At 54.1% G+C, this 23668-nt stretch overlaps 1 protein-coding gene across 1 annotated transcript in view; it reads right to left on the reverse strand.

The window, feature by feature from the left end:
• Nucleotides 1-23668, reverse strand: part of CRYBG2 (crystallin beta-gamma domain containing 2) — a 29818-nt gene extending 6150 nt beyond the window's left edge. Inside the window, exons 1-16 of the mRNA XM_027059984.2 lie at nt 23418-23668; nt 21265-21334; nt 18979-19703; nt 10513-13135; nt 10032-10079; nt 9834-9946; nt 9540-9669; nt 7325-7464; nt 6133-6259; nt 5855-5890; nt 5368-5504; nt 5085-5211; nt 4662-4801; nt 4438-4564; nt 4171-4203; nt 3968-4080 (exon numbers count right to left, since the gene is read on the reverse strand). Of these exons, the coding sequence (XP_026915785.2) occupies nt 3968-4080; nt 4171-4203; nt 4438-4564; nt 4662-4801; nt 5085-5211; nt 5368-5504; nt 5855-5890; nt 6133-6259; nt 7325-7464; nt 9540-9669; nt 9834-9946; nt 10032-10079; nt 10513-13135; nt 18979-19703; nt 21265-21334; nt 23418-23533 (4805 nt within the window). The 5' untranslated portion in view covers nt 23534-23668. The remainder of the gene's footprint in view (nt 1-3967; nt 4081-4170; nt 4204-4437; nt 4565-4661; nt 4802-5084; nt 5212-5367; nt 5505-5854; nt 5891-6132; nt 6260-7324; nt 7465-9539; nt 9670-9833; nt 9947-10031; nt 10080-10512; nt 13136-18978; nt 19704-21264; nt 21335-23417) is intronic.

Below are 23668 nucleotides of genomic sequence, written 5' to 3' on the forward strand. Positions count from 1 at the left end.
GGCATAAGTAGGTATTTGAGCCTGCCCTGTCCTGTGCTTGGCCTTCCCAGACCCTCTGAGATGCAGCAGAGTGGATGCAGACTTGATTGTGACCACCCCCCGCCACCCCTCGTCTATGGGAGGTCAAGGATGAACAGGCCCTGAGCAGCAGAGACTGAGGTCAAGACTTAAGAACTGACTGGATGAAATCCTACTGCCCCTATGGAGGGAAATTTGGCAACATCGAGCAGAACTCTATTCACAATTACTCGCAATCCCATTTCATGGAATCTCAAAACCTCCTTCAAAAACATGAAATGGCACACGCACAAGGCTTTTCATACAGCACTGTCTGCAAGGACAAAGAGTGGAAGCAGCCTGAGTGTCCATCAGTGGGGGATAGTTGAATCAACTAAGAGTGTCGAGTATAATAATACAGCGGTAAAAAGGAATGAGGAAGAGCTCTTAAGGGGATGTAAAGTGATCTCCAAACTGTTAGGGAAAAAAGGTGCAGAACAGCGTTTATAGTATGCTTCTCTTAAAAAAAAAAAATTGAGGGGCGCCTGGGTGGCGCAGTCGGTTAAGCGTCGGACTTCAGCCAGGTCACGATCTCGCGGTCCGTGAGTTCGAGCCCCGCGTCAGGCTCTGGGCTGATGGCTCGGAGCCTGGAGCCTGTTTCCGATTCTGTGTCTCCCTCTCTCTCTGCCCCTCCCCCGTTCATGCTCTGTTTCTCTCTGTCCCAAAAATAAAAAAATTTAAAAAAAAAAAAAGTTGAAAAAAAAAATTTGAGATAAAATTCGCATACCATAAAATTCACTCTGTACGATTCAGTGGTCCTCAGTATACTCACCAGGTTGTAGTATGCTTCTTTTTGTGTAAGAAAATGAGGGAGAAGGGCAACAAATATATTTGGTTTCTATAGTTAGATGCAAATTTATGTAAGAAAGTATATTTGCTTATATTTTCATTAGAAAAAACAATAGATGAATTAACTAAACACTAGAAATAAAAATAAAAAGATTATCTATGGGGAAGGAGGGGGGGAAAGATCGCAGGGATAGAGATAGATCTTATTGACTGACTTGGCTTTGGAACTGTTCTGGACTGAATGTCTCTCCAAAATTCACATGTTGAAGCCCTAACCTCAAAAACGATGGCCTTTGGAAGGTTCACATGAGGTCAGGAGGGTGGCGCCCCATGATGGGAACAGTGTCCCTATAAGAGGAGGAAGTGCTGTCTCCACTAGGTGAGGACACAGGAAGAAGGCTGCTAGCTACCAGCCAGGAAGCAAGCCCTCACAGGAGAGCCAAATGAACCTGCACCTTGACTTTGAACTTCCCAGCCTCCAGAACTGTGATGAAACAAATTCCTGTTGTTCAAACACACCCCCCACCCCCAGTCTATGATATTTTGTTAGCAGCCCAAGCTAAGACAGGGATATTGTAAATGCTTTATGTAATGCAAAAACAATTAGGGGTGCCTGGGTGGCTCAGTCGGTTGAGCTTCTGACTCTTGGTTTCAGCTCAGGTGATGATCCCAGGGTCATGGGATCGAGCCCCATGTCGGCTCCACACTGAGCATGGAGCCTGCTTAAAATACTCTCTCTCTCTCTCTCTCTCTCTCTCTCTCTCTCTCTCTCTCTCCCTGTGCCCCTCTCCCCCACTTGTGCATGCTCTCTCTCTAAAAAAAAAAATAAATAAATAAAAATGAAAAGTATTCTTAAAAATTTAAATAAATTAAATAAAACAAATGAACCTAACTGTATATCAGGTTGGTGGCATAACCACACACACAAAAGTATTATTTCAAATGTCTTAAAAATGATATTTTGAACTGTTCATACCAAAAGGGATTTTAGTGAATGTCCCGAGGACAAAAAGAACCATGGAGAAGCCTCAAACAGCATTCACTGCTTTATGCTGTTAGTAGTAATTTAGTATTATAGTTTTGAAACACCCAGCTTCCATCTAAATACCATTGGAATCAGAGTCCCTTGGTACATAACTGACTCCAAGTTTAGGGGAAAAATGTACAAAGTGATCCTAGAGCATCTTATTGTACCAGAAAAACAAGGAAATCACAAAAAACTATTGGAGTCATCTCAGAAGCAGGCAATTTGAAGGGGCTCCCATTTGCCAAAGATAGAATGATTAGAGCACATAAATGCACTAAGACATTTCAATTGCATATAAATCCATGCATTCGTAACAACACTTAAAAAAAAAAATACTTCATTACTCAGCTCTCGAGGTTGCTAGGGCACCAACCAGTTCAGAAATTATCCTGAAAATTGATCAAGAGAATTGATCCTTGGAAAAGGAGCAAACTGCCTTTTTTGTATAAACTATTTCAGGTAAGCAAATAGTTGAAAAGGAAAGTTCTTTTTTATGGAAGTATTCCAGATAACATCTATAGAAGGAATACCCTAAATCTTAAAACCATCATTTTGTAACCTCTAAAGAAATAGTGAGTCTAGGCAAATATCATCAGTGGATGCTAAAACCATTAGGTGAGAGATAAATTGCAGATCTTATAATGTAGGCGTCTTGATATCATTAAAGGTGGGACAGCCAGACCTGTGCATGAGGTAATGTAGTAAGAAGTACAGGGTACCACCTACATAGATTTCTTGCCCAGAAAACACCCTGAATCTCATCAAGCCTTCAGATCTACCAGTTTACAGGAAATATGGGGCACAAAGGAAAAAAAAGACACCACAAGGAAGCAATGAGCCAAATACAGAAGATGGGAAACTTACAGGGCAAATTACTGGGTTTCTTTAATTTTTTTTTTAACGTTTTATTTAGTTTTAAGACAGAGAGAGACAGAGCATGAACGGGGGAGGGGCACAGAGAGAGGGAGACACAGAATCGGAAGCAGGCTCCAGGCTCTGAGCCATCAGCCCAGAGCCCGACGCGGGGCTCGAACTCACGGACCACGAGATCGTGACCTGAGCTGAAGTCGGCCGCTTAACTGACTGAGCCACCCAGGCGCCCCTACTGGGTTTCTTTAAACAAACAAATGGTATAAAACAAAGGGAAGGAAGGGGAACTACTCTAAATTAAAGACCAATTGACCAAAAGCGATGTGTGGACCTTGTTTGGATTCTGAGAAAAACAAACCAATTTCACAAAGGCATTTTTTGAGACAATGGGAGAAATTTGAACATAGACTGGGCACTAGGTAATATTAACAAGTATTTATTTTAGAAAATGGGATAATAAACTGTGGCTATGCGAGTTGGGAGGGTTTCTTTCTTATTAGAGATATATATTGAAGTATTTACCTGTGAAACTTTATGTTTGGTTGGGGATTTTTTTTTTTTTGGTCTATTTATTTGTTTTGACAGAGAGAGAGAGAGCGCACAAGCAAGGAAAGGGCAGAGAGAGGGAGAGGATCCCAAGCAGGCTCGGAGCTGACAGCCCAGTGCCCAGAGCCTGATGAGGGGCTCGAACACACAAACTGTGAGATCATGACCTGAGCTGAAACCAAGAGTTGGATGGTTAGCCAACTGAGCCACCCAGGCACCCCAAGGGTTGGGGATTTTAAATCCTCCACTAAAAAGAAAAGAAAAGAAGAGAAAAGAAAAGAAAAGGAAAGGAAAGGAAAGGAAAGGAAAGGAAAGGGAAGAGAAGAGAAGAGAAGAGAAGAGAAGAGAAGAGAAGAGACGAGAAAAGAAAAGGAAAGGAAAGGAAAGGAAAAGAAAAGAAAAGAAGAGAAAAGAAAAGAAAAAAGAAAAAAGAAAAGGCAGAGAGATACATGAAACAAGATTGGGGTTCTTTATATTATACCATCAAGTTTTAGGTTTTCCATTAAAACTTTATTTTACTTTGTGTTAAGATTGAATGCTTCGGGACAAAATAGCTTATCTCAAGGAAGCCCAAGGAAAGAAATCATTTGAAAGACCTTCCTGCAGCCCAGATCTCCAAGCTGAGTTAAGCACTTCTGGGCAGGTGCGCCCCACTTCCCACCTCCCCCACGTCCTCACCTGCCGCCGTAGACACGGCAGGACTGGGGCTGGAAGGAGGCAGGCAGAGAGGTCTGGTCATCTTCAAAGGAGATGTGGTCGCCCAGGAAGTTGGGGCCGGAGAAAAACTGAATCTGGAGGTAGAGACAGAAAGAGATGAGAATGGAGGGCGATGCAGTGGGAGAGAATGGGGAAAAGGAGACAGACCCCCACAGGCTCCTTACCTTTGAGACAAAGTGCAGATTGTGCTCCCCGACCTGCAGGGAGGGCCCAAAGTTTCGAGACTCAAGGAGAGTGCCAGACTCTAGCCTCAGTTTCCCTACCCTTTCTATGGCACTCCCGCTTCTCAGGCAGGCATTAGCTCCGCCCCTTCCCAGAGGCCCCGCCCCACGCGCGCCGAGCCGGCTTCTTCCAGTCCCGCCCCCACCGTGGGGGCACCTCCCAGGCACTAAGCCCCTCCCCCATGGCCCCGCCCCACCGCCGGCACGCACCTGCAGGACTGGCTGCAGCGAGGCGAGGGCGCTGTTGCCCGCTCCCCAGTCATCGCAGTTGCGGTACACGCCCTTCTCCAGGACGTACTGCTCCCCGGAGAAGCCCACCTTCTCATAGGCCACCCACCTGCAGGAAGGACGGGGCGCGGGTCAGCAGGACGAGGCCGGCTTCTCCGCTGGACCCGCTCCAGACCCGCCTAGCTCCCGGAGCCAGGGTAACTCACACGCCGCTGAGCACGTGGATGGCCTGCGTGTGGGGGCCGTGTCGCGCCAGCTCCACGTCCGGCAATGCCTCGCTCACCTCCACGCCGTGCCCTTCGAAGTCCATGGCCTCAAACAGCACCACGGCCGGGTTCCCGAAGTCCTGGGCCCCAGGGATAGTCAGGTTTCTCCTGCCCACCCACGGAAACCCCAAGGAGTGCCCAGGCCCCGCGGACGCAGCCCACCAGGGGACTTTGGAATGAGGCGATCAGTGAGTGTGGCCCGGGGAAAGGCAGCAGGCCGGAGAGAAGCTAGACCTCAGGGAACACTTCCAGCTGCTCTGGAGAACAGGGAAAGAGAGCACAAACTCTTCGCTCAACAGATTGTACTGGGGGGAGTCCGCCTGTACCCACAGGCAGAGGGATGGCCCAGTTGCTCCTGCTTACCGTCCGGATGACCCTCAGGGAGGTCAGCACCTCGTTATAGCCTCCCCAGTGTGACCAATCAGGATATTCCCCTTCCTCCAGCAGATACTGGTGGCCCCGGAAGCCTGCTTTCTGGTAGCCCACCCAGCTGGGGAAAGGCAGAGGCAGACAGACAGGGTCAGGGAAGGACCTCGGGTGGGTAAGACAGCTGCCCCCACCCCTAGGCAGCCCGGGGCATTCCCCATCTCTGAGGGTAGAGGCCAGAAGGGAGGATGAAGTAGAAGGAAAGGTTCTGAGTCCTCACCAGCCCCCAAGAACTCGCAGGGACCCCACGGAGGCCAGGTGGGGGCTCTGGCTGTCCTCTGGCTGCTGAAGGTTGTAGATGTCTCTGCTTACTTCCCAGCTCTGGCCCTGAAAGCCTGTGGCCTCATAAACCACAACCTGGCAGAAAGGGTGGTGGGAGGGTTGTGGGGAGGCATCTGGACCCAAATACACTCAGCCAGCCCAGATGGCTCTGCCCAGCGTCAGCCCAGAGCTAAGTCCTCCTACTCTCTCACTGAGCTCCATTCCCTTAGGTAACTCCTGCCTCTTCTCTGACCTCTGACCTGGTCCTTACACATCAGAAGCCACTTCCCAGTGAGCTCATAGGATTCCACCCTTCCAGACCCAGCTTCTCAGCTTCTGTTTCCCAGCACTCTCCTCTCCTGTCTTCCGCTTCAGCCTATGAGAGCCATACAAATACACACAACCCACCCAAAGGCCCTCCTTGACCCTGCAGCCCAGACTCTTACCTTGGGCTCCCCTGGCTTCTCCACATTTGGGCACCCCTGCAGAGGAGACAGAGCTGAGACACCAGCCCAGAGATAGAGGAAGACAGATGGGGCTGGTGACTCAGGAATTACTTGATCCTGAGACCCCCCTAAAAATGGCCAACCCCGTGACTTCCCTCTCCCCCATCCCTTGGGTTAATTCCCCCTGTCCTCAGCCCCCGTCCCCAGAAGCAGCTCCCAGGCTCTGCTTCTTCCCCCAGGCTCCAGGACAAGGTAACTTGGGACCACCTGCCCCTTACCAATCTCATGGGCTTTAAGGAGCCCACACTGGGGTCTGATGTACCCCAGGCCTCCGAGGTGGGGTATTCTCCAGGCTCCAGGATGTAGGGAGTGCCTTCAAAGAAGGGTTTAGGGTACAGCAGCCACCTGGTGGGGGGGGAGGCAGAGAGGCGGCTGTATCCCAGATACCCAGGGACACAGACTGGTGGATGGGGGGAAGGCTTAGAGGGAAGAAGTTTTAGGAGAAGAGGCCCCCCAGCAAGGGGATGCTGGGGGATATTTCAGGCCCCCATAATCTTTTTTTTTCATTTTTTAAAATGTTGATTTATTTTTGAAAGAGAGAGACAGAGACAGAGCACGGTGGAGGGGAGGGGCAGAGACAGACAGAAACACAGAATCTGAAGCAGGCTCTAGGCTCCAAGCTGTCAGCACAGAGTCCGAAGCCGGGCTCAAACTCATGGACCAAGAGATCATGGCCTGCGCCGAAGTCAGACGCTTAACCGACTGAGCCACCCAGGCACCCCAGGCCCCCATAATCTCTTGCAGTAACCACTCCATCAGTCCCCCCTTCCTCTGGCCTGGCACTCTCTAATTTCATGCAGCAGCTGGAGAGTTCTCTCCTGCACACATACCCACTTAGGGACCCCAAGTAGTTCCCCGTTAGCCCACAATACAGCCCAGATGCACAGAGGCCCTTTGATCTGTCTCCCTGCCTTCTTCCTGGGCCTCACATCTCCCCACTTGCTGCCTTCTTGGGCCAGACTGAACTTTCAAGGCTTAGATCTCTCACCTCTGGGCCTTGGTGGGTGTTGTTCCCTCTGCTAGATATACTCTTCCCCATTCAATTAACAAATATTTAGGGGCATCAACCCTGTGCCGGCCTCTGCTTCAGGCATCAGGGATACAGCAGTGAACAAAATATACAAAAGCCCTTCGTGCCCTGCTCTCACTGTGCTGAGATTCTTCTGGGGCCAATTCACCCCAGCTGAGGTGCTTCCTCCTCCAAGAAGGCTTCTCTGACTTCAGGTGCTCTTCTCTGGTTTGGTGCTTTTCTATGCTCCCCCATCCCAGAACTCTGCCACTGTCTTCTTACTCGACTGTTGCCTCCAGTAGACTAAGCACTTCTTGAGGGCAAGAGCTGTGTCCTATCACCTCTATGTCCCCAGCACAATGAATGCCAAATGAAGGGATTCCAGAATAGCCCAGACTCACAGTCCTGCAGAGACAGTGGCAGATGCCACCCGCAGGGGCCTCTCCAGGCCCTGGGGGTCCTCCAAGGCATCTGTTAGCTTCACTTGCTCCCCCTTGAGGCTCTCTTCAGAGTACAAGATGATCTCTGGGGTAATGTAGTCCTGCAGAAGGAGAGAGGTGGAAAAGGAAGAGTAAAACAGAACCCCTCAGAGACTACCTCCCCACCAGTATCTGCTTCCTCAAGTCTGTCCAGCCCAGGCCCCAGGGAACTTCTGGGAAACCTCTGTGGCCATCTCCGCAGAAGCCAGGAAGGTGACTGGGGTGTTCTCTGCAAGGTCGGCCACACAAGCCTGAGACCAAAGCCCTTTCTTTGGTGCTGGGCCTTTGGTACCGGTTACCAAAGTTCCCAGCAAGAGCCTGCCAATTGCCATGCCCCGGATAGCCTGATTTCCAGCCCGGTTGAGAGACGAACTGGATGGACAGCCACTTCCTGAGGCCTAACTTTGACTCTTCCTCTGTATACAATTCCCGCCCTTGTCCAGACTGGCTTCTACCCACATCTTATCCTAGGCAGCAGCGGATCCTATCTGCATTCTGGGTGTTTCTTCCCCACTAGGATCGTTTTCATTCCCTCACTCCTCATCAAACGCTTAGGAAGTATCTACTGAGGGCAGGGGACGCTGCTAAGGGCGTGCCCTACCCCATCCCACTTGGCCCTCCCAACGGGAGTTATGACTCCATTCACAGGCTAGGAAAGTGAGGCTCAGTGAAGTTGAGCGGCCTGCCTGAGGGCACAAAGCCTGTGCGTAGCAGGGCAAAGAACAGAGCAATGTAGTTTTTGTTCTCTGTTGCAACCAGCACCTCCCACGTGCCTGGAACACACTAGGCGCCCAATCAATGCTGAACGAATGACATGAAACTAGGTCCACCTGACTTCAAAGCCCTTGTTTTTTTTCTCCCGTACCTCGTTACCTCCTACATGAAGATGAATTTATTGTGAGAAGCTCACAATAAATTGTCCACAAACACTTGGGTGTTTCTGGAGAGGCTTTCAAAACTATTCCCCCTTCGCATAGCTGGGCCACTGCCCTAGTTAAGACTCGTCAGCTCTCGTCCTCTCTTACCAGGAGGATTGCAACAGCTCTGTCTTAGGGTTATTTGTACTTTCATTAAAAAAAAAAAAAAAATCTGATCGGCCTTGCTTTCAGAGCTATTGCTTTCTCTTCTGTGTCTCCCTGGTGGTCAAGATGGTGTTACCCAGCTTAATTTTGGTAGTTTGTAAATTTGGGTTATGAAAACGGTATTTTTCCCCCACCTTACGGATATGAAACTAGAATATTGACTATGCCTTTTCATTTTTTTTTTAATTTTTTTTAACGTTTATTTATTTTTGAGACAGAGAGAGACAGAGCATGAACGGGGGAGGGTCAGAGAGAGGGAGACACAGAATCTGAAACAGGCGCCAGGCTCTGAGCTGTCAGCACAGAGCCCGACGCGGGGCTTGAACTCACGGACCGCGAGATCATGACCTGAGCCGAAGTCGGCCGCTTAACCGACTGAGCCACCCAGGCGCCCCTTGACTATGCCTTTTCAAACCACACACCTCTCCCTCAAAATTCAGAGGGGTTCCTCACCTGGAAATCACAGCCCTGCCTCATGTTCCCGGCTCAGGGATTTCTCCTCCCAGCAGCCAGAGGGATGTTTATAAATCCCTAATCTGCTTATATGGCTTTCCGGCTTCAAACCCAACCCTCATACGCTCATGTGCATGAGTCCTGCAGGGCAGAGGGCAGAGGGCAGGTCTCCTCCTCCAACCCACTGCCTGGCATGGTGCCTGGCACACAGCAAACTACTAAGCAGCATCAGTGAGCAAATGAATGAACAGACGTCTGTGGCACCCTAAGTCTGCATGTGGGCCTGAAATCCTGGGCCCTGGGTGGTGGGCCAGCACCCACAGACCCTTCCCCTCATTTCTGTTGCTCTAACCGAACCTTCTCCAACGCCAGCTCAGACTTCCCCAGGCTGCTTTCCGAAGCTGGGGCTTGGCCTCTGCCTGCCCCTCCCCAAGCCAGGCTGTGCACCCCAAAACCTCTTTCTTCCCCAGGTGGCTTGGAGGTCAAGAAGCTAGAGGTGACTACCTATAGACAACTCCAGGCACCTGCGGCTGTCCCCTTCCTCAGGAGCTGGGGCCTGGGGAAGGCAGGGCAACATCTGACCCCCGCTCCCAGCCACTCACCCGGACAACCCGCCTCAGGGAGCCAATGCCTTGCTTGCTCCATGCTGGCGACAGGGCTCCTAGTTCCAAATCTCCTTCCGGCAGGACCAGCTTCCGGCCCCGGAACTCTGGTTCTTCGTATAGCACCCAACTGTGGGCACAGAGACCCAGGGTCAGTGATGGGGAGAGGACGTACCCACAGGCAGGGTGGTTGAAAGGGGTTTCTGCCAGGTTGGCCTGGGCACATCTCACTGCCCCGGCATCCCCCAGGTCCACAAGCAGCCCCCCAGCCCCACCCTGGCAGTCTGCGCTCACCAGCCTCGAACCACCCTCACGGAGGCCATGCTGGCCCAGCCGGAGGTGTCGGCAACGTCTTGCCAGACCTCCTTGCTGCTGCCTTGGCAGCCAGGCTCTGAGAAGAGGATCATCTGGAGAAGACACAGAGGAAATCCTCAGGCCCTGTCCCTAGGTCTTTGCTTCCGGCTGCCCCCCCACCCCACGTGCCCACCCTACCTTTCCAGGCCTGGTGTTCCGCTTGCCCTGGGTCTTCAATGCTGGGCTCTGGCATGGAGGTGATAAAAAGTCTTACGGAGTTGCCTCCTTACCGCCTCCCACAACCTGCCATTCCGAGGATCCCACATATTCCCTGTTGGCCTCCACTCCCAAGGAGCTGGCCTGCAGAGGATGTCACCAACCTCCAGGGACCTTGTCACCCCATCCCAGGGGTGGGTGCCTCTTGCTCCCCTTCCCCAGCTTCCAAGAGATCAGGGCCACTAAGCCCTTTGGACTTCACAGTGCAAACCTTCTGCTGTGTGAATAGGGCAACTGAGGCCCAGAAAGATGTGGCTTGTGTAAGGTCACACTGAACTAGACATCAGACCCAATCCTCTGGCTTCTCGAGACTCTGTTCCCAGCACCATGGTCCTCATACCATCCAGACCCTGCCCCAGGCGAGGCCAGGCACCCTCCCTTGCTCACCCAAGGCCTCACTCACCCACTCCTCCAGGGGCCGGGCACATGCAGGTTTCTCTGGCAGTGGCCTTTCACTGCAGAGCAGAGGCAGCTGTCCTGGCACCTTCCTGAGCCCTGGTGCCATGTGGGGTGGCAGAGCAGACAGTTTTGTGCCCAGTGGTTCCAAGGCGGGGGCCTTCTGGGTGCCAGGCGCCCGACCTCCAAAGAGAAGGCTGCCTCCAAGACGAGAAATGGGCCTGCTCCCCGCCTGCCACTCGGGCCCCAGCTCTGGGTGGGGGCCCTTGGCATCTGCTACGTGCTTCTTCATCATCTCCAGAGGAGAACTAGAGGCCTGGGGGGACCTGGCAGGGCGAGAGGCCCAGGAGGAGCTGGGCCTGGAGCTCTCCTGCCTACGCTGGAGCTTCTCATCATCGCTTAAGTAAGGATTCTCTGGTTCTTCCTCCTCTTCTTCCTCCTCCTCCTCTTTCTCTTCTCGTGTGGGCACCTCTTGGGGACCGGGTCCCAGCACGCACGATCCAGGCTGGTCCTCCTCGATGGCGGGCAACGTGGCGTACATGGCCAGGTAGGAGGAGCGGGGGGCTCGTGGCAGCCGGTGAGTACGGAGGATCTCCGGGGGCTCCATGCTCCGCAGAGTATCCAGAAAAATCTCCAGGTCAGCAGCCAGGGCCACCTCCTCCTCCTTGGCTGTCTCTGGGAGCATCTTGCCCTCAATGGAGTCAGGGACAAGCTGCGACTCTAGACTGGCCTCTGCCCCCATCAGTACTGGGGCAGGAAGACCTCCCGGGCTGGGGGACAACTTGCCTACGGAGGAGGGGGCAGGGAGAACAGCAGTGTCCTGGACAATCACTTTCTGGGTGGAGAACGGAGCAGCAGAAGCACCAGGACCCTGGATAGCCTCCTTTTGGGTTGGAGATGAGATGGGGCTCACTGCAGAGCCGCCAACAACCTCACCCTGCTGGGGGGATAGGAAAGTGGAAGCAGTCAGGCCTCGAACAGCCTCATCCTTGACGAGAGGAGCAAGGCCGCCTTCCATACTCTGGACAGCCTCTTTTTGGGAGCTAGGGCTGCCTTCTGGGGCCTGGACAACCTTGGCTGGCTTGGGGGATGAGGTGACAGGAGCACTGCGACCCTGCACAACCTCTTTCTGGGCGGAGGGTGGGTCAGCCAGAACACCAGGGCCCTGTGCTCCCTCTTTCTGGGTAAAGGAGAAAATAGTGACATCTTCAGAGTCCTGAACAAACTTATTCCTTGGGGGGGACGAAGCAGAAAGCCCTCCTGAGCTGGGGACAGCCTTCCTCCTTGTAGAAGATGGAGCAAGAGGCTGTCCAGGGACTGTAACAACAACCTCGGTCTTCACCGCGGGCGGGATGGTGAGAGCAGAGGGATCTGTGAGTCCTTCCCTCTTTACGGAGGGCAGCGCCTGGGGTCCCCTGGGCTTGCCACTGAGCTGGGTCCTAGGGTGAGTAGGCACCACAGGCTGCTCTGGAGGATGGGCTGGGCCCAGGGAGGGGGGATGGGCCTGGTGTCTGGGAGAGGAAGGTAATGGTGCATGGTCCTGAGAAGTCTGGAGAGGGAGCTGGGTGGAGCGGGGGGCTCCCTGCACCCTTGGGACCTCAGAGGCTCTGGCCTCTGGGGCTCTGCTCTGGTCTTGGTCTGGGTGAGCTGCAGGGACGTCCAGGTTCTGAGGTGGGTGTACATCCTCTGGGACGCGTGCAGGGGCCAGAGCAGATCTGTCCTTTGGCTCTGCCATCCCCGTGTCAGGCAGCTGCCCCAAGGCTGCCCCCACCGTGCTGCCCAGACCCGGGCTCCTTGGCACAACAGCCGTGGGCCTAGGAAGCCGGCTGGCAGGTAGGCTACGCTCGCCAGGCACAAGGCTACTAATCAGCTCCCGGGCTTGACTGCGGCTAGGTGAGCCCTCAGCTTGGGGGCTCACCGCCACTGCCCGTGCGACGCGAGCAACATTGCGGCCCCGTGGCAGGGCCTCGCCCGAGAGCACTGGCCCCACAGTCACAGAGCTGTTCACCCGTCGCTCCACGTGCCCTCCCACCACCACGGTGGTCTGCACAGTGCGTGTCACTCGCCGTTCCTCGAGGCTCCGGGGGCTCCCGCTGATGAGACTTACACCCGGGTGGGGGCTTGGCTCGCGGGGCCCAGGCAGGGGCACCAAAATCTCAGTCCTGGCCACGGCTCCCCGGCTTGCTGGCTCAGTCCTGGGCTCCTGGGGACTGCCATCGCCCTGGCCTACGGCCTCCTTCAGCCTTCCCACTGGCCTTTTCTCCTTGGGGGCTAGTATGTACTTCTTGGAAAAGATGGGCCCATGGCTCTGGAAGCTCCTGGAGTCAGCCTCATCCCGGGGTCCCTGGCAATTTATCGTTGTTTCTTCCCGTGCTGCAAAACCATTGACTTCCTCTCGGCCGTGGCTGTACTCAAGCATCTCCTCCGGGGGGGCTTCTATCCGGGCCCCCGACACTAGGGACACCTTGTGAAAACGGTGTCTCATCTCTTCCTGGGCAGGGGGCCGCCGCCACATCAGCGTGGCACTCACCACTGGAGCCTCAGCCTGAGCTGGGGGCCCACCTGCCTCCTCCATGTTGGGCCCCAGCAACCTGTCCTGAGGCGTCCTTGGCTCACTGTAGTCCAGCTGCCTGCAGATGGTGCCAGGAAGAAGAGAGACAGAGTCAGGGGGTGGTGAGAGTGATTCTCGGCAGGACAGAGGCACCACCCCTGCCAAGCCCGAGCTCAGTAACCCCAGGCAAGTCATTTGACTTTTTGGGTCTTTGTTTCTTCATCTGTAAAATGGGCGTGATACTCCCAGCTCTCCCACTATCTCCCCACTTTCAGATGGTCCCCAATGCCAGGGGTTCTTCAAGGGGTGAACTTGAGGCCTGAGCCTAAAGGAGAGAGAAGGGAGACGGCAAAAAAGCATATGGGGCAGACTCACTGGTCTATGGAAGGGGCTGCAACTCTGCCCAAGGAGCCCTGGGTCTAGTCCTCCAAGGAGCCAAAAACTAGAAAACCAGGCAACTGTTTTGATCCTGTTCCTGACCATTATAAGGGAAGGGAAGGAAAGGTGGGCTGTGACCTCAGGCAAAGCTGAGCTTCCCCTGACCCTATTGCTTACTAGCTGGATGATCTTGGGCCGACCGCTTCTCCCCTTCGAGCTTCAGGATCCCCAGCCACAAAACTGGAACGGTAAGGATATGCTTCATAGTTATTGTCCGGCTCCAGGAGAGAAAAAGAATGAAAAGTCGCTTAAAAATGAAACCACTGGGGCACCTGGGTGGCTCAGTCAGCTAAGCGTCTGACTTCAGCTCAGGTCACGATCTCGTGGCTCGTGCGTTCGAGCCCTGCATCGGGCTCTGCACTGACAGCACGGAGCCTGCTTTGGATCCTCTGTCTTCCTCTCTCTCTGCCCCTCCCCAGCTCTCTCTTTCTCTCTCAAAAATAAGTAAACATTAAAAAGTAAAAAGGAAACCACTGGCGCATAGATTTCCCACAGTCGCCTCGGAGAACCGTGACCAAATGGTAGCAGGCGTGCACACGCGTGTACCGGCAAGAGCATGTTGGTGATAGCTATCCAAGCCTAAGTGCACATCTGAGTGCATCTGTGGGCCTGAACGAAGCCCTGCAGGACACAGCACTTTGGATTTGAATGTATTTTCCCTCAATTTTCTCCTCTGGGATTATTTGTGCAGATGAAGAAACTGAGGGTCAGAGAAGAGGAGCGGCGGGCCCAGGGTGAGGGAGATGCTGAGTTGCCAGGCTGTGGTTAGAAATCACGCCTGAGGGGCGCCTGGGTGGCTCAGTCGGTTGAGCGGCCGACTTCGGCTCAGGTCATGATTTTGCAGTCCGTGAGTTCTAGCCCCGCGTCGGGCTCTGTGCTGACAGCTCAGAGCCTGGAGCCTGTTTCGGATTCTGTGTCTCCCTCTCTCTGACCCTCCCCCGTTCATGCTCTGTCTCTCTCTGTCTCAAAAATAAATAAACGTTAAAAAAAAATCTTTTTTTTAAAAGAAATCACATCTGAGTCCGTGTCCAGACGGCTTCCTCCTGTCCCCTAGGCCAAGGCTCTGAGCATATCCTGCTATTCCTGTGAGCCTCTTCAGTAGACACATCTCAAATTCCGATCTTGAGAGCCGGGGCCTGGGTCTTATTTTGTTTTCTGACACTCCCTCGATCTCTCTGGGTCTCCATTACCTCCTTTACTGGATAGGGGGTCATAATACCAACTGCCTAAGAAGAAGACCTCTGTTCTCTAGAAACTCTCAGGTGAATCTCTCTGGTTTAATAGAAATAGTAATAATAGGGGCACCTGGGTGGCTCAGGTGGTTAAGCATCCGACCTCGGCTCAGGTCATGATCTCACGGTTCGTGGGTTCGAGCCCCGCGTCGGGCTCTGTGGTGACAGCTCAGAGCCTGGAGCTTGCTTTGGATTCTGTCTCCCTCTCTCTCTGCTATCTCCTCCCATTTCTTCTCCTGCTCTGTCTCTCTCTCTCTCAAAAATAAATAAACATTAAAAAGAATGGTAATAGTAATAATAACAGCCATGTGTTGAGGGCTTACTCTGGGCCAGGCTTGCTAGCTGCTTTATGTTCATTGTCCTACTGAATCTTCAAAAGAATCTCATGCATTTGATGCCTCAAAGAATAACTTATAAACAAACATTCCCATTTTGCAGAAGAGGACAAAAAAAGGCTCAGGGAGGTTAAGAAACTCGCCCAGACTCTGCGCTGTCAGCGCAGAACCTGCTTGAGATTCTCCCTCTCTCTCTGCCCCTCCCCTGCTTGCACTCTCTCTGTCTTTCTCAAAAAGAAAAAAGAAACTTGCCCAGAATCACACTGCGGCAGAGGCAAGACTGAACCCCAACTCTATATGCTTAACCACCAAACCAAACTCCTTAATGTAATTATCTGGTGAACGGAGACCCTGGTTTGGAGGTTTACTTTTTTTGTTGTTTTATTAAATTTTTTAAACATTTATTCATTTTTGAGAGAGAGACAGAGAGACAGCATGAATGGGAAAGGGGCAGAGAGAGAGGGAAACACAGAATCCGAAGCAGGCTCCAGGCCCTGAGCTGTCAGCACAGAGCCCGTGGGCTCGAATTCACAGACCACGAGATCCTGACCTGAGCTGAAGAAGTTCGACGCTCAACGCTCAACCGACTGAGCCACCCAAGGCGCCCCTGGAGATTTACTTTTAAAGGGAACCACAGTAGTCCTGGAGGGACCACCCAGCCCCCACCCCAACTTCCAAGCTGCACTGACCTAGACAGTCTTATTGTCAGATCTCAAGGACCCAAGAGGTCAGGCCTTTCATCCTTAGCCTCAGGGCCAGCCTGTCTTTAAGGCCACTCCTCCTATCCATGAGGCAGCCCCTGAGGGCCATTATAAGAGAAGCTAAGGCCAGAAATGCACCTATGCCCCCAACTTCCCTCCCCCATTTCTATCTTCTTCCCTCCTGAGAGCCTGGTGGAACCCAGAACTTTGATCCTGCTCTGTGGCCCTCACAGTGACTCAGGTTTTATGAGGAGCAGAGATGAAAGGGGTTGAGGCCCAGGGAAGCCTGCTTGACTCCAGAACCATGGAAGCTATGAGTGCCCTGGAACGGCCTTGTGAATGGGAAAGGTAGGGGGCTGACATGAATCCCCAATCCTTTCCTCAGACCAGAATTCCTGAGAGCAGGACACAACCAGACGCCTGAGGCCCTAGATCACAGCCCTTGGCTGAGGCCCTGGCCTCCTCCTGTCCTCACTAAGGGGTCCCTTTTCTTCCATCAGAACCCTGTCTGCTTGCTGGGACTCCTGACAAGGAGCTCACCTTTTCGCTGAGCCCCCCACTGAGTCTCCTCTTAATTTCTGAAAAAATAGTAAGTACGATTTCAGTGAGATTCCCTACCCCCGGGGGCATTGATAGTAAGTGGCAGAGCCTGGGTTTTAAGTCATTGATCGATTGATTGATTGATTGATTCATTCATTCATTCATTCATCCAATGCTAACAGTTTTAGGTGATGTGCTAGGCCCTGCTTTGTTGTACCCAGAAGTGGTATCCTAGGAGTCCAGGGATCAAAGAATTCGATTTAAAAACAGGAACCACATTTGGAAGGCCCCATTGGTTTTGGCAAAGCAACTGAAGAAGAGCTTCAAAGGAAGCCACTGGTCATCAGATCAAATACTGTAAATGACCTGCCAGCAAGTAGGATTCCACGCCTTTCTCAAGCCAGCCCAGCCCGTGAGCAACACCCCTGCCAGTCACTCATTCCATAAACATGTGCTCATCGCCTTCTGCCTGCACATTTCTAGGATACAGAGGTCACCATTTGACAGTTGACCTGTCCCATCCCTGGACAGTCATGACTGCTAAAGTGTTCTTCAAACTCTGCTGGAAATCTGCCTGCCCATAGCTTCCCCCTTTCATCCTTGCTCTGAAGACACCCCCCGATGACCCAGGATGCCCTTTCTAGGCTAGCAGAAGTCCTCATTCCCACAGCCATCTCTTTTTCAGGGGCCCAGACCAACATGGACCTGTTGGCAGGGTGACTGTGACCTCCAAGCGAGGTGTGTAGGGCAGGAAAAGGGAGAGGCTGAGGAGGGGGTGGGGGGAGTGTGGGAAAGAGCCTTGTCTAACCCAACAAGTCCTGGATTCTCCCCGCTTACCTGTGAGTCACCCCCAAACTAGGCCAAACCAGCCCACAGGCCCACAGGCCCACAAACACACGCTGCGTCATACAGGCACACACTGACACACAGTCACTAGCACGGACCCACCGAGTCACCCAGGCACAAAGACAGACCGGGACGCTTACACGGACCCACACGGTCAGACACAGAGTCAGAGTTACAGACACTCAGAGACACAGCGGACATGCAGGTCACACACGCACGGAAACACACAGACACAATGACACACGTGCCTGTTCACAAGACACACAGGCCACTCACAGCCGTCCCCCTCCTCCTCCTCGTGAAATTTGCCTGCACTTGAACACGGACACACACATGGACGCACACGTATCTTACACATTCCCACTTACAGCCCCAACTGTGTCGCGCCTCCCCCCTGTCCCAATATCTGCCAATCCTGGCCCAGACATGCTTCCCCAGAAAGGGGACCTAGAAGGAGGCTATCCCTGGAGGTCTGCTTCCTGCTTCTGTACCTGAGCCTTAGCCTCTGGTTAGAGTCTGTCATTAGCTACCGAGTCCCCAACTAGCCAGGGAGTGGCAGATAGAGCCCAGGTCCCCTCAGCTGAACCTACTGCTTCTTCCTTCTCCTCTCCGAGGTCTGCCTCTGCTGCCTACCTTCCCTCTCTCTGCAGCCCTTCTCTCCCAGCTGGGGCACTGGAGCAGGTCTCTGAGCAAGCCCGGGTCCACCTCTCCCTCTTCCTTGCCACAGGACGAGGTACCCCAACTCCTGCCCAGGGGTCTGGGCATTCCTGCTGCTGCCAAATCCACCTCCGCGAGGTCCCTGAAAACCCTCTACGGCAACCGCATTCCACCCTCTGCTGTCTGCACAGGACCAGCGAAGCCTCCGGGAGAGGCAGGATAAAGCAGTGGTTAGAGCACAGGCATCCAGGTTCAAATATCGGACCCCTTTGCTTTCTAGTTGACTTTGGGCAAGTGATGTAACCTCTCTGAGCCTTAGTGTCCCTATTGTAATGGGGGCGGTGAGCAACTTTAGTCCTACTTCATGGGGCTATTTGAGGACTGAAACGAATTATGCTTAGAAAACAAGCCACAAATAATAGCCACCACCATCATCACTAGGAACTTTTCAGAGCCCGGTTTGAGGCCTGGCGGCCCTAGAGATGTTACCCCCTCCTCAGTGAGTTTGAGGGGACCCACCCTTCTAGCTCTGGGCCTACCAGGCAGATTCAGGAGAGTCATTTCAATACAAATAAAAACGAAGGCTTGGGAGCCTTGCGCTGTTCCTATGGTAGCCACCCCAGAGCCAGGTAGGGTAATTACGCTGCGACCGAGGCGTTAGTAACAAGCATCCCTACTATTTGGACAGACCAACTCCTGGAGTTCAAAGCATGTCCTGTGTCCACCTCCTCCTTCCTCACCTCCAGCTACCAAATCTACTCAACAGCTCAAGACCCAGAGAGGTTAAGCAGCTTGCCCCCGGACACCCAGCGCTTAGGCTGGGTGTCCATTCGCAGGCTGGGTCTGAGGTCTCCTGAACAGCACCAGGGAGTGAGTGGTGGGTGTTGCTGAGAAGGTGACCCTCCCCCATCCCTTCTATGACAGGCTATCTCCCTCCTCAGGTGGACAGAGGAGGAGAGCGGCAGTCGTTCCTGGAGGCAGCCTGTGGGTGAGGGGAGGGAGAGGAGGGCAGAGCTGGGGTCGGGAGGAGATGGTACAGTCAGCTCATGCTCAGGGAGCTGAGTGAATGAGCCTTGAATTGGAAAAGCCCAGAGACCAGAGACCCGAGAGCGGGACAGCCAGGCCGGTTTCCCCTCCTGTTGTCGCCCCATGTGGGGACTGACCTCTACTCACCGTCTGTGTGGGGATCTAGGTGTCCGGTGGGCCCGGAGCTCCTGCCGCTGGGCTGCGATCTCCCGATGCAGTGGGGCTCTCGGCCGGGATTCCTGGGGCAGGTCTGTCAGGCACCCCGTGATGGGGCGGGGCCCCTGGGGAGGCTCCCGCCAGCCCCTGGATTCCTCAGGGCCGCAGGGGTGGAGAGCTGGTTGGGCCGGTTTAGGCTCCTCGTGCTCCTCCCCAGGTGCCTGCCCATGGCCCTGTAGGGTGATAGTGATGTGGTAGCGGGTCCTCCTGGCAGAGGGACTCCGGGGCAGGGTCTGGGCTGGATCTGGCAGCACCGGCCCTGCTGGCACAGGCTCGCCCTTTGCTCCCTGGGCCGTGGGGAAGGATGCTGGGCGGGGCAACAGGTCTTCCAGGTGGCCGTGTGGCTCAGGCCTCAGAGGAACGTCTGGAGCAGTGTAGGGGGGTTGCAGGCAAGCGCAGCCTGAGGTTCCTTGTTCCAAACACCCAGGAGCAGCAGCGGGCACGAGGGCCAAGTCTCTAGCAGTCTCTGCTGCCAGCGCCAGGCTCTCCGGTCCCACAGAGGCACAGTTGGCCAGGTCAGAAGCACTGCCCACAGCTGGCCTCCATAGGCGCCCCAGGGGTTGAGTGGGTCCCCCTGAGCTGTGTCGTCTCTTCCAAAGCCAGGAACCACGGCTCCCTGCCCGAAGGTCCCATTCTGAGCAGCTCTGGGATTGGGCCTGGGGGAAAGCAGAGACAGGGGTCCGGCAACAGCACTTTCTCCTGTCCCCCCAAGTGCCTCTGAACACCCTTGACTGCCCTCCTTGGCACAGGAGAAGCTGAGCAGAGGTGCCGTAAGGCCCGTGAGAACTAGACAAAAGGGCAGAGCTCTGGGAAGGCCCACGGCATTTAACTCACCCCCTCCCATTCTACATATGAGGAAAGTGAGGCCCAGAGAGGACACTGACTTGACTAAAGTCACTCAGTGAGGGCCCAACTCTCAGGCCGACTGCTGCCTTCCCAGGCATCCACAGGCCTCTGGCCCTGTGGCACCAGCTGCTCTGGGGATTAGGGGCTGCATGGGCATGCGTGCTACAAGTGCCTGTGGCCTCTGCCTGCTTCGGGCTTCCAGACAGCTCGCAGCCCCCTCCCCAGTACCCTCACAGCCTGAGATTTCCAAACACACTGGGCGCAGAGGTGCACCTGAGCCGTGGGGGAGCCAGGGAAGGGGGTTCCCCCGAAAGTGGGGCAAACCTAACCTCCATCTGCTGTCTTCCTCTGGGGCCCAGCTGGGCCGTGGGAATGAGAAGACAGGGCCAGGGATCCCAGATCCATATGGACACTGCTCCCCAAACCACCAATTTTCAGGGACAGGCTTGTGTCCTTGGCAACAGAGGAGCCACGTCTGGGGTCAAAATTCCTCCTAGCAGCGGCCCTTGATCCCAAATACGTCAATTTACTCATCTATGAAATAGATTCAGTCTCTCTTTCCTCAGGGGCTAAACACCTCAAGAGGGTACAGTGGTTAATGTAGGGGCCTGCAGCGAGGCAACCCGGGCTCAGATCCCAGCTCTGGTACTTCCTGGCACACTCTCAGTGTCCCCGTGTGTAAAATGGGTGTGATGATAACAGTACCTGCTTCCTGGGAGTGCTGTGAAGACTGTAGGAGATAAGCCGTGCAGGGTAAACGGCACATAATGAGTACTCAATTAAATGCTAGTTATTACTAATGGCATTCAGGACCACAGACACATGGCTGCTTGAGCCATTTCCAGAGAAGGCTATTTGCTTCTCTAAAGGGAGGACACCCTGTCACTGTTCAAGCCATGGCTCGGGTCCCCACTGAAGATGGGGATACTGTGGCCAGAGGGTTAAACCACTGGCCCAGCTTTACCCCCTGGGGAGCCATGCCAGGAAGGCGGGGGCCAAGGATGAGACAAGGTCAAGCTAGAGGAGGGAGGGTGGAGAAGGGGGTCCTGGGAATAGGCACTGGCCCTCAGTGCCTCCCCAGAGGGCCTGAGCATTACGAAGCTTATGCTTCCAGAACAGCTAGTGCCTCATGCTGGATGTTTTACATGTTTACTTTCTTTCTCACAACACCTCTGAGCTGCATTATTGTCCCCATTTTGCAGATAGGGAAACTGAAGTTCAGAGGTGGGGGAGGGGGGACATCTACTCAGGGTCACACAGTGAATCAGTGGCAGAGGGAGGATGAGAGAACTCCGGGTTCTCAGGGCCTGCCCAGCTCCTCCCCAAGCTTCTGGCCCTCCTCCTCTCCCACCCCTTCGGATTCTTTCTTACCTTGAGGCTGACATTGTTGGTGCTGCCCAGGCCCTGGGCCAGGTCAGGGCAGCTCTGGCCACCCCAGGGTCTAGGAAGGAAGCAAAGGGAAGGGAGTGAAGTAGCTTCCTCCTCTCCCACCCCTAGACTGGAACTTGGGGTCCTTCCCCACTTCTCTCAGGGCACACAGGCAGGCTGAGCTCCTGAAACCTTGCGAGTGGGGCAAGGTCTATGCAGCAGCCTCCTCTCTGCTCCCTCCCCCAGCTGTGTACTCCCAAAGAGAGAGAAAGAGACAAGGATAAGCTTGAGGCAAAAATGAGGACTAGGTCTGTAGCAGGGTCAGAATATAGAAGCAGGACAGCACCTCAATAATTCAAAAGCTTGCCATTTGTGGAGGCCCTCCCCATGCCATGCCGGGCTTAGCCTTAGGTATGGTGCTCATATGATCTTCTTCGAGCCTCACAATAATCCTAGAAGGTCGATATCATGCCCATAGTTTTTCAGTAAGGAAACCGAAGTCCAGAAAGGTGAAGTGACTTGCCTGGAGTCACACAGCTAGTGACCCTTGGAGTTAAGACACTAGGACCGTCCCACTCCAAAAGCTGGTTAGACATCACAGCACTAATGGGGGCAAGATGGGGAAGTGCCTTGACTGCCTCCTCCATGCACCTTGCGCCCAACTCCAGGCAATCAGCAGGGATCAGAGGCCTGTGCCTTAGTGCTGGAGTCCTAGTCCCACGTCTGGTGAGAATCAACTCCAAGTGCATGCATGGGATGTATCATCACGCTGGCCCACGAGCATGTGCAGTCCCTCCCCTGTCCTCCCAACCCCTGACTCACCTGCATGCCAACCCTGCCTCCTCTCAAGTGGGGAAAGGGAGGGGCAGTGCCACCTGGGCCTATAGGGCAGGTTCCTGCCATACAGGGTAATGGGAGAGGGTGTGTCTTCCAAGTGGGGGCGGGCAGGGCAGTGTCAGGGTGTGGGTACTCCCCTCCCGGGGCATCCAGGCTTCCAGGCTTTCAGGGTGGCTAGGCCCTCCCCTCCCCTCTCTCTTTGGTGTGGAAGAACAGTACAACCCCTCCTCTCACTCTGCCCCCATCACGCTCCCACCCCTCCCAGAGGGGCCAAAGACAGCTCTGTCATGATAAGATCAGAACAAATTGCTGGATAACTCCGTAGATACACAATACCCCGTGCCTGAGAGCACATTCCTAGCTCTTTTCAGATTCCACTGTGAGCTGCTGGGATCCTCTTCACTGTCCTCCCTCCCAGCCATTCAGCTTTGCCATCCAGAGCCTTTTCCCTTTCACTTAGACATTAGCCACCAGTGAATAGGCTCAGAGAGGAAGCAATTTGTTCAAGGTGACAAGCCCAGTGGCACCTAGGGTTAGGATGAGGCTCTGGCCCCCTGGCTCTGCAGTCCTGAAATCTCTCTAGCACATCCAGGGCTTTCAGGATGTAGGCTCTGGAGTCAGGCCGCTTAGGCCTGTAACCAGGCTCGGCCACTTCCCAGCTGTGTGACTGGGCAGGTGACTTCACCTCTCTGAACCTCCATTTCTATATCTGAATCACATGAAATACCTGCCTCGTAAGAGCTGCTGTGAGGATTAAACGAGATAATCCAGGTAGGGCATGAAAGGCAAATAAAGTTTATTGTTATTACAGTCTGGGACGACAGGGGAAATCCTTTCTGTGGCACGTAAGGGCAAATGCAGTGCAGTTGGAGGCAATTCAGGTACCTGTCCTGCTCATGACAAAGGGAACGAAGACCAGAGGTAAACTGGACTGTGATGTGAGAATCAAAGTCCACAGGGGCGGGGGGAGCTACCGCATTTGCCTTTAAACTGTGTCAGGAGAGGAAATCACTGTCTGCAGGCCGCCTATCGCGTTTACGGAATTGCAAAAGTTGTTTTAAAGTTTTAAAAGAGCACAGATACTTTTATAAAGATCGTTTTCACATTCACGTATCCAAAATCTTAGTACACTGACACGTATATTTTTATGCTCCGAGACACTCATACATGCTTATTTGAACATCCACTACGCGCTCACTCACTCACACACGCGCGCGCGCGCGCACACACACACACACACACACACACGCGCGCGCGCGCGCACACACACATCCCTAGGGCCAAGGGGAGCCCCTGCGGCCCTCCTCCATCCCCCTCACCTATCCCGAGCTCTGGCCTCCTCCGGGGTCCTCTTCCCCCTGCGCTTCCTCCCGAGCCCTAGCCCTGCCAAGCGGCGGGCCAGGCGTGCCCCCAGGCCCCCGTGCCGCTCGGCCATGGCAAAGGCAAAGCCCCGGGCTTCGGGACACCAGACCGCTCCGGAGCCACGGGGGCCACCCGGATCCGCTTATTTGCAGGGAAACGCCTTCCCCGGCCCGCCCCCCGGAGCAAACAGCAGCCCCGCCCGCACTCG

Source organism: Acinonyx jubatus, chromosome C1 (genome assembly GCF_027475565.1).
Source record: "Acinonyx jubatus isolate Ajub_Pintada_27869175 chromosome C1, VMU_Ajub_asm_v1.0, whole genome shotgun sequence".
Classification (NCBI taxonomy): Eukaryota; Metazoa; Chordata; class Mammalia; order Carnivora; family Felidae; genus Acinonyx; species Acinonyx jubatus.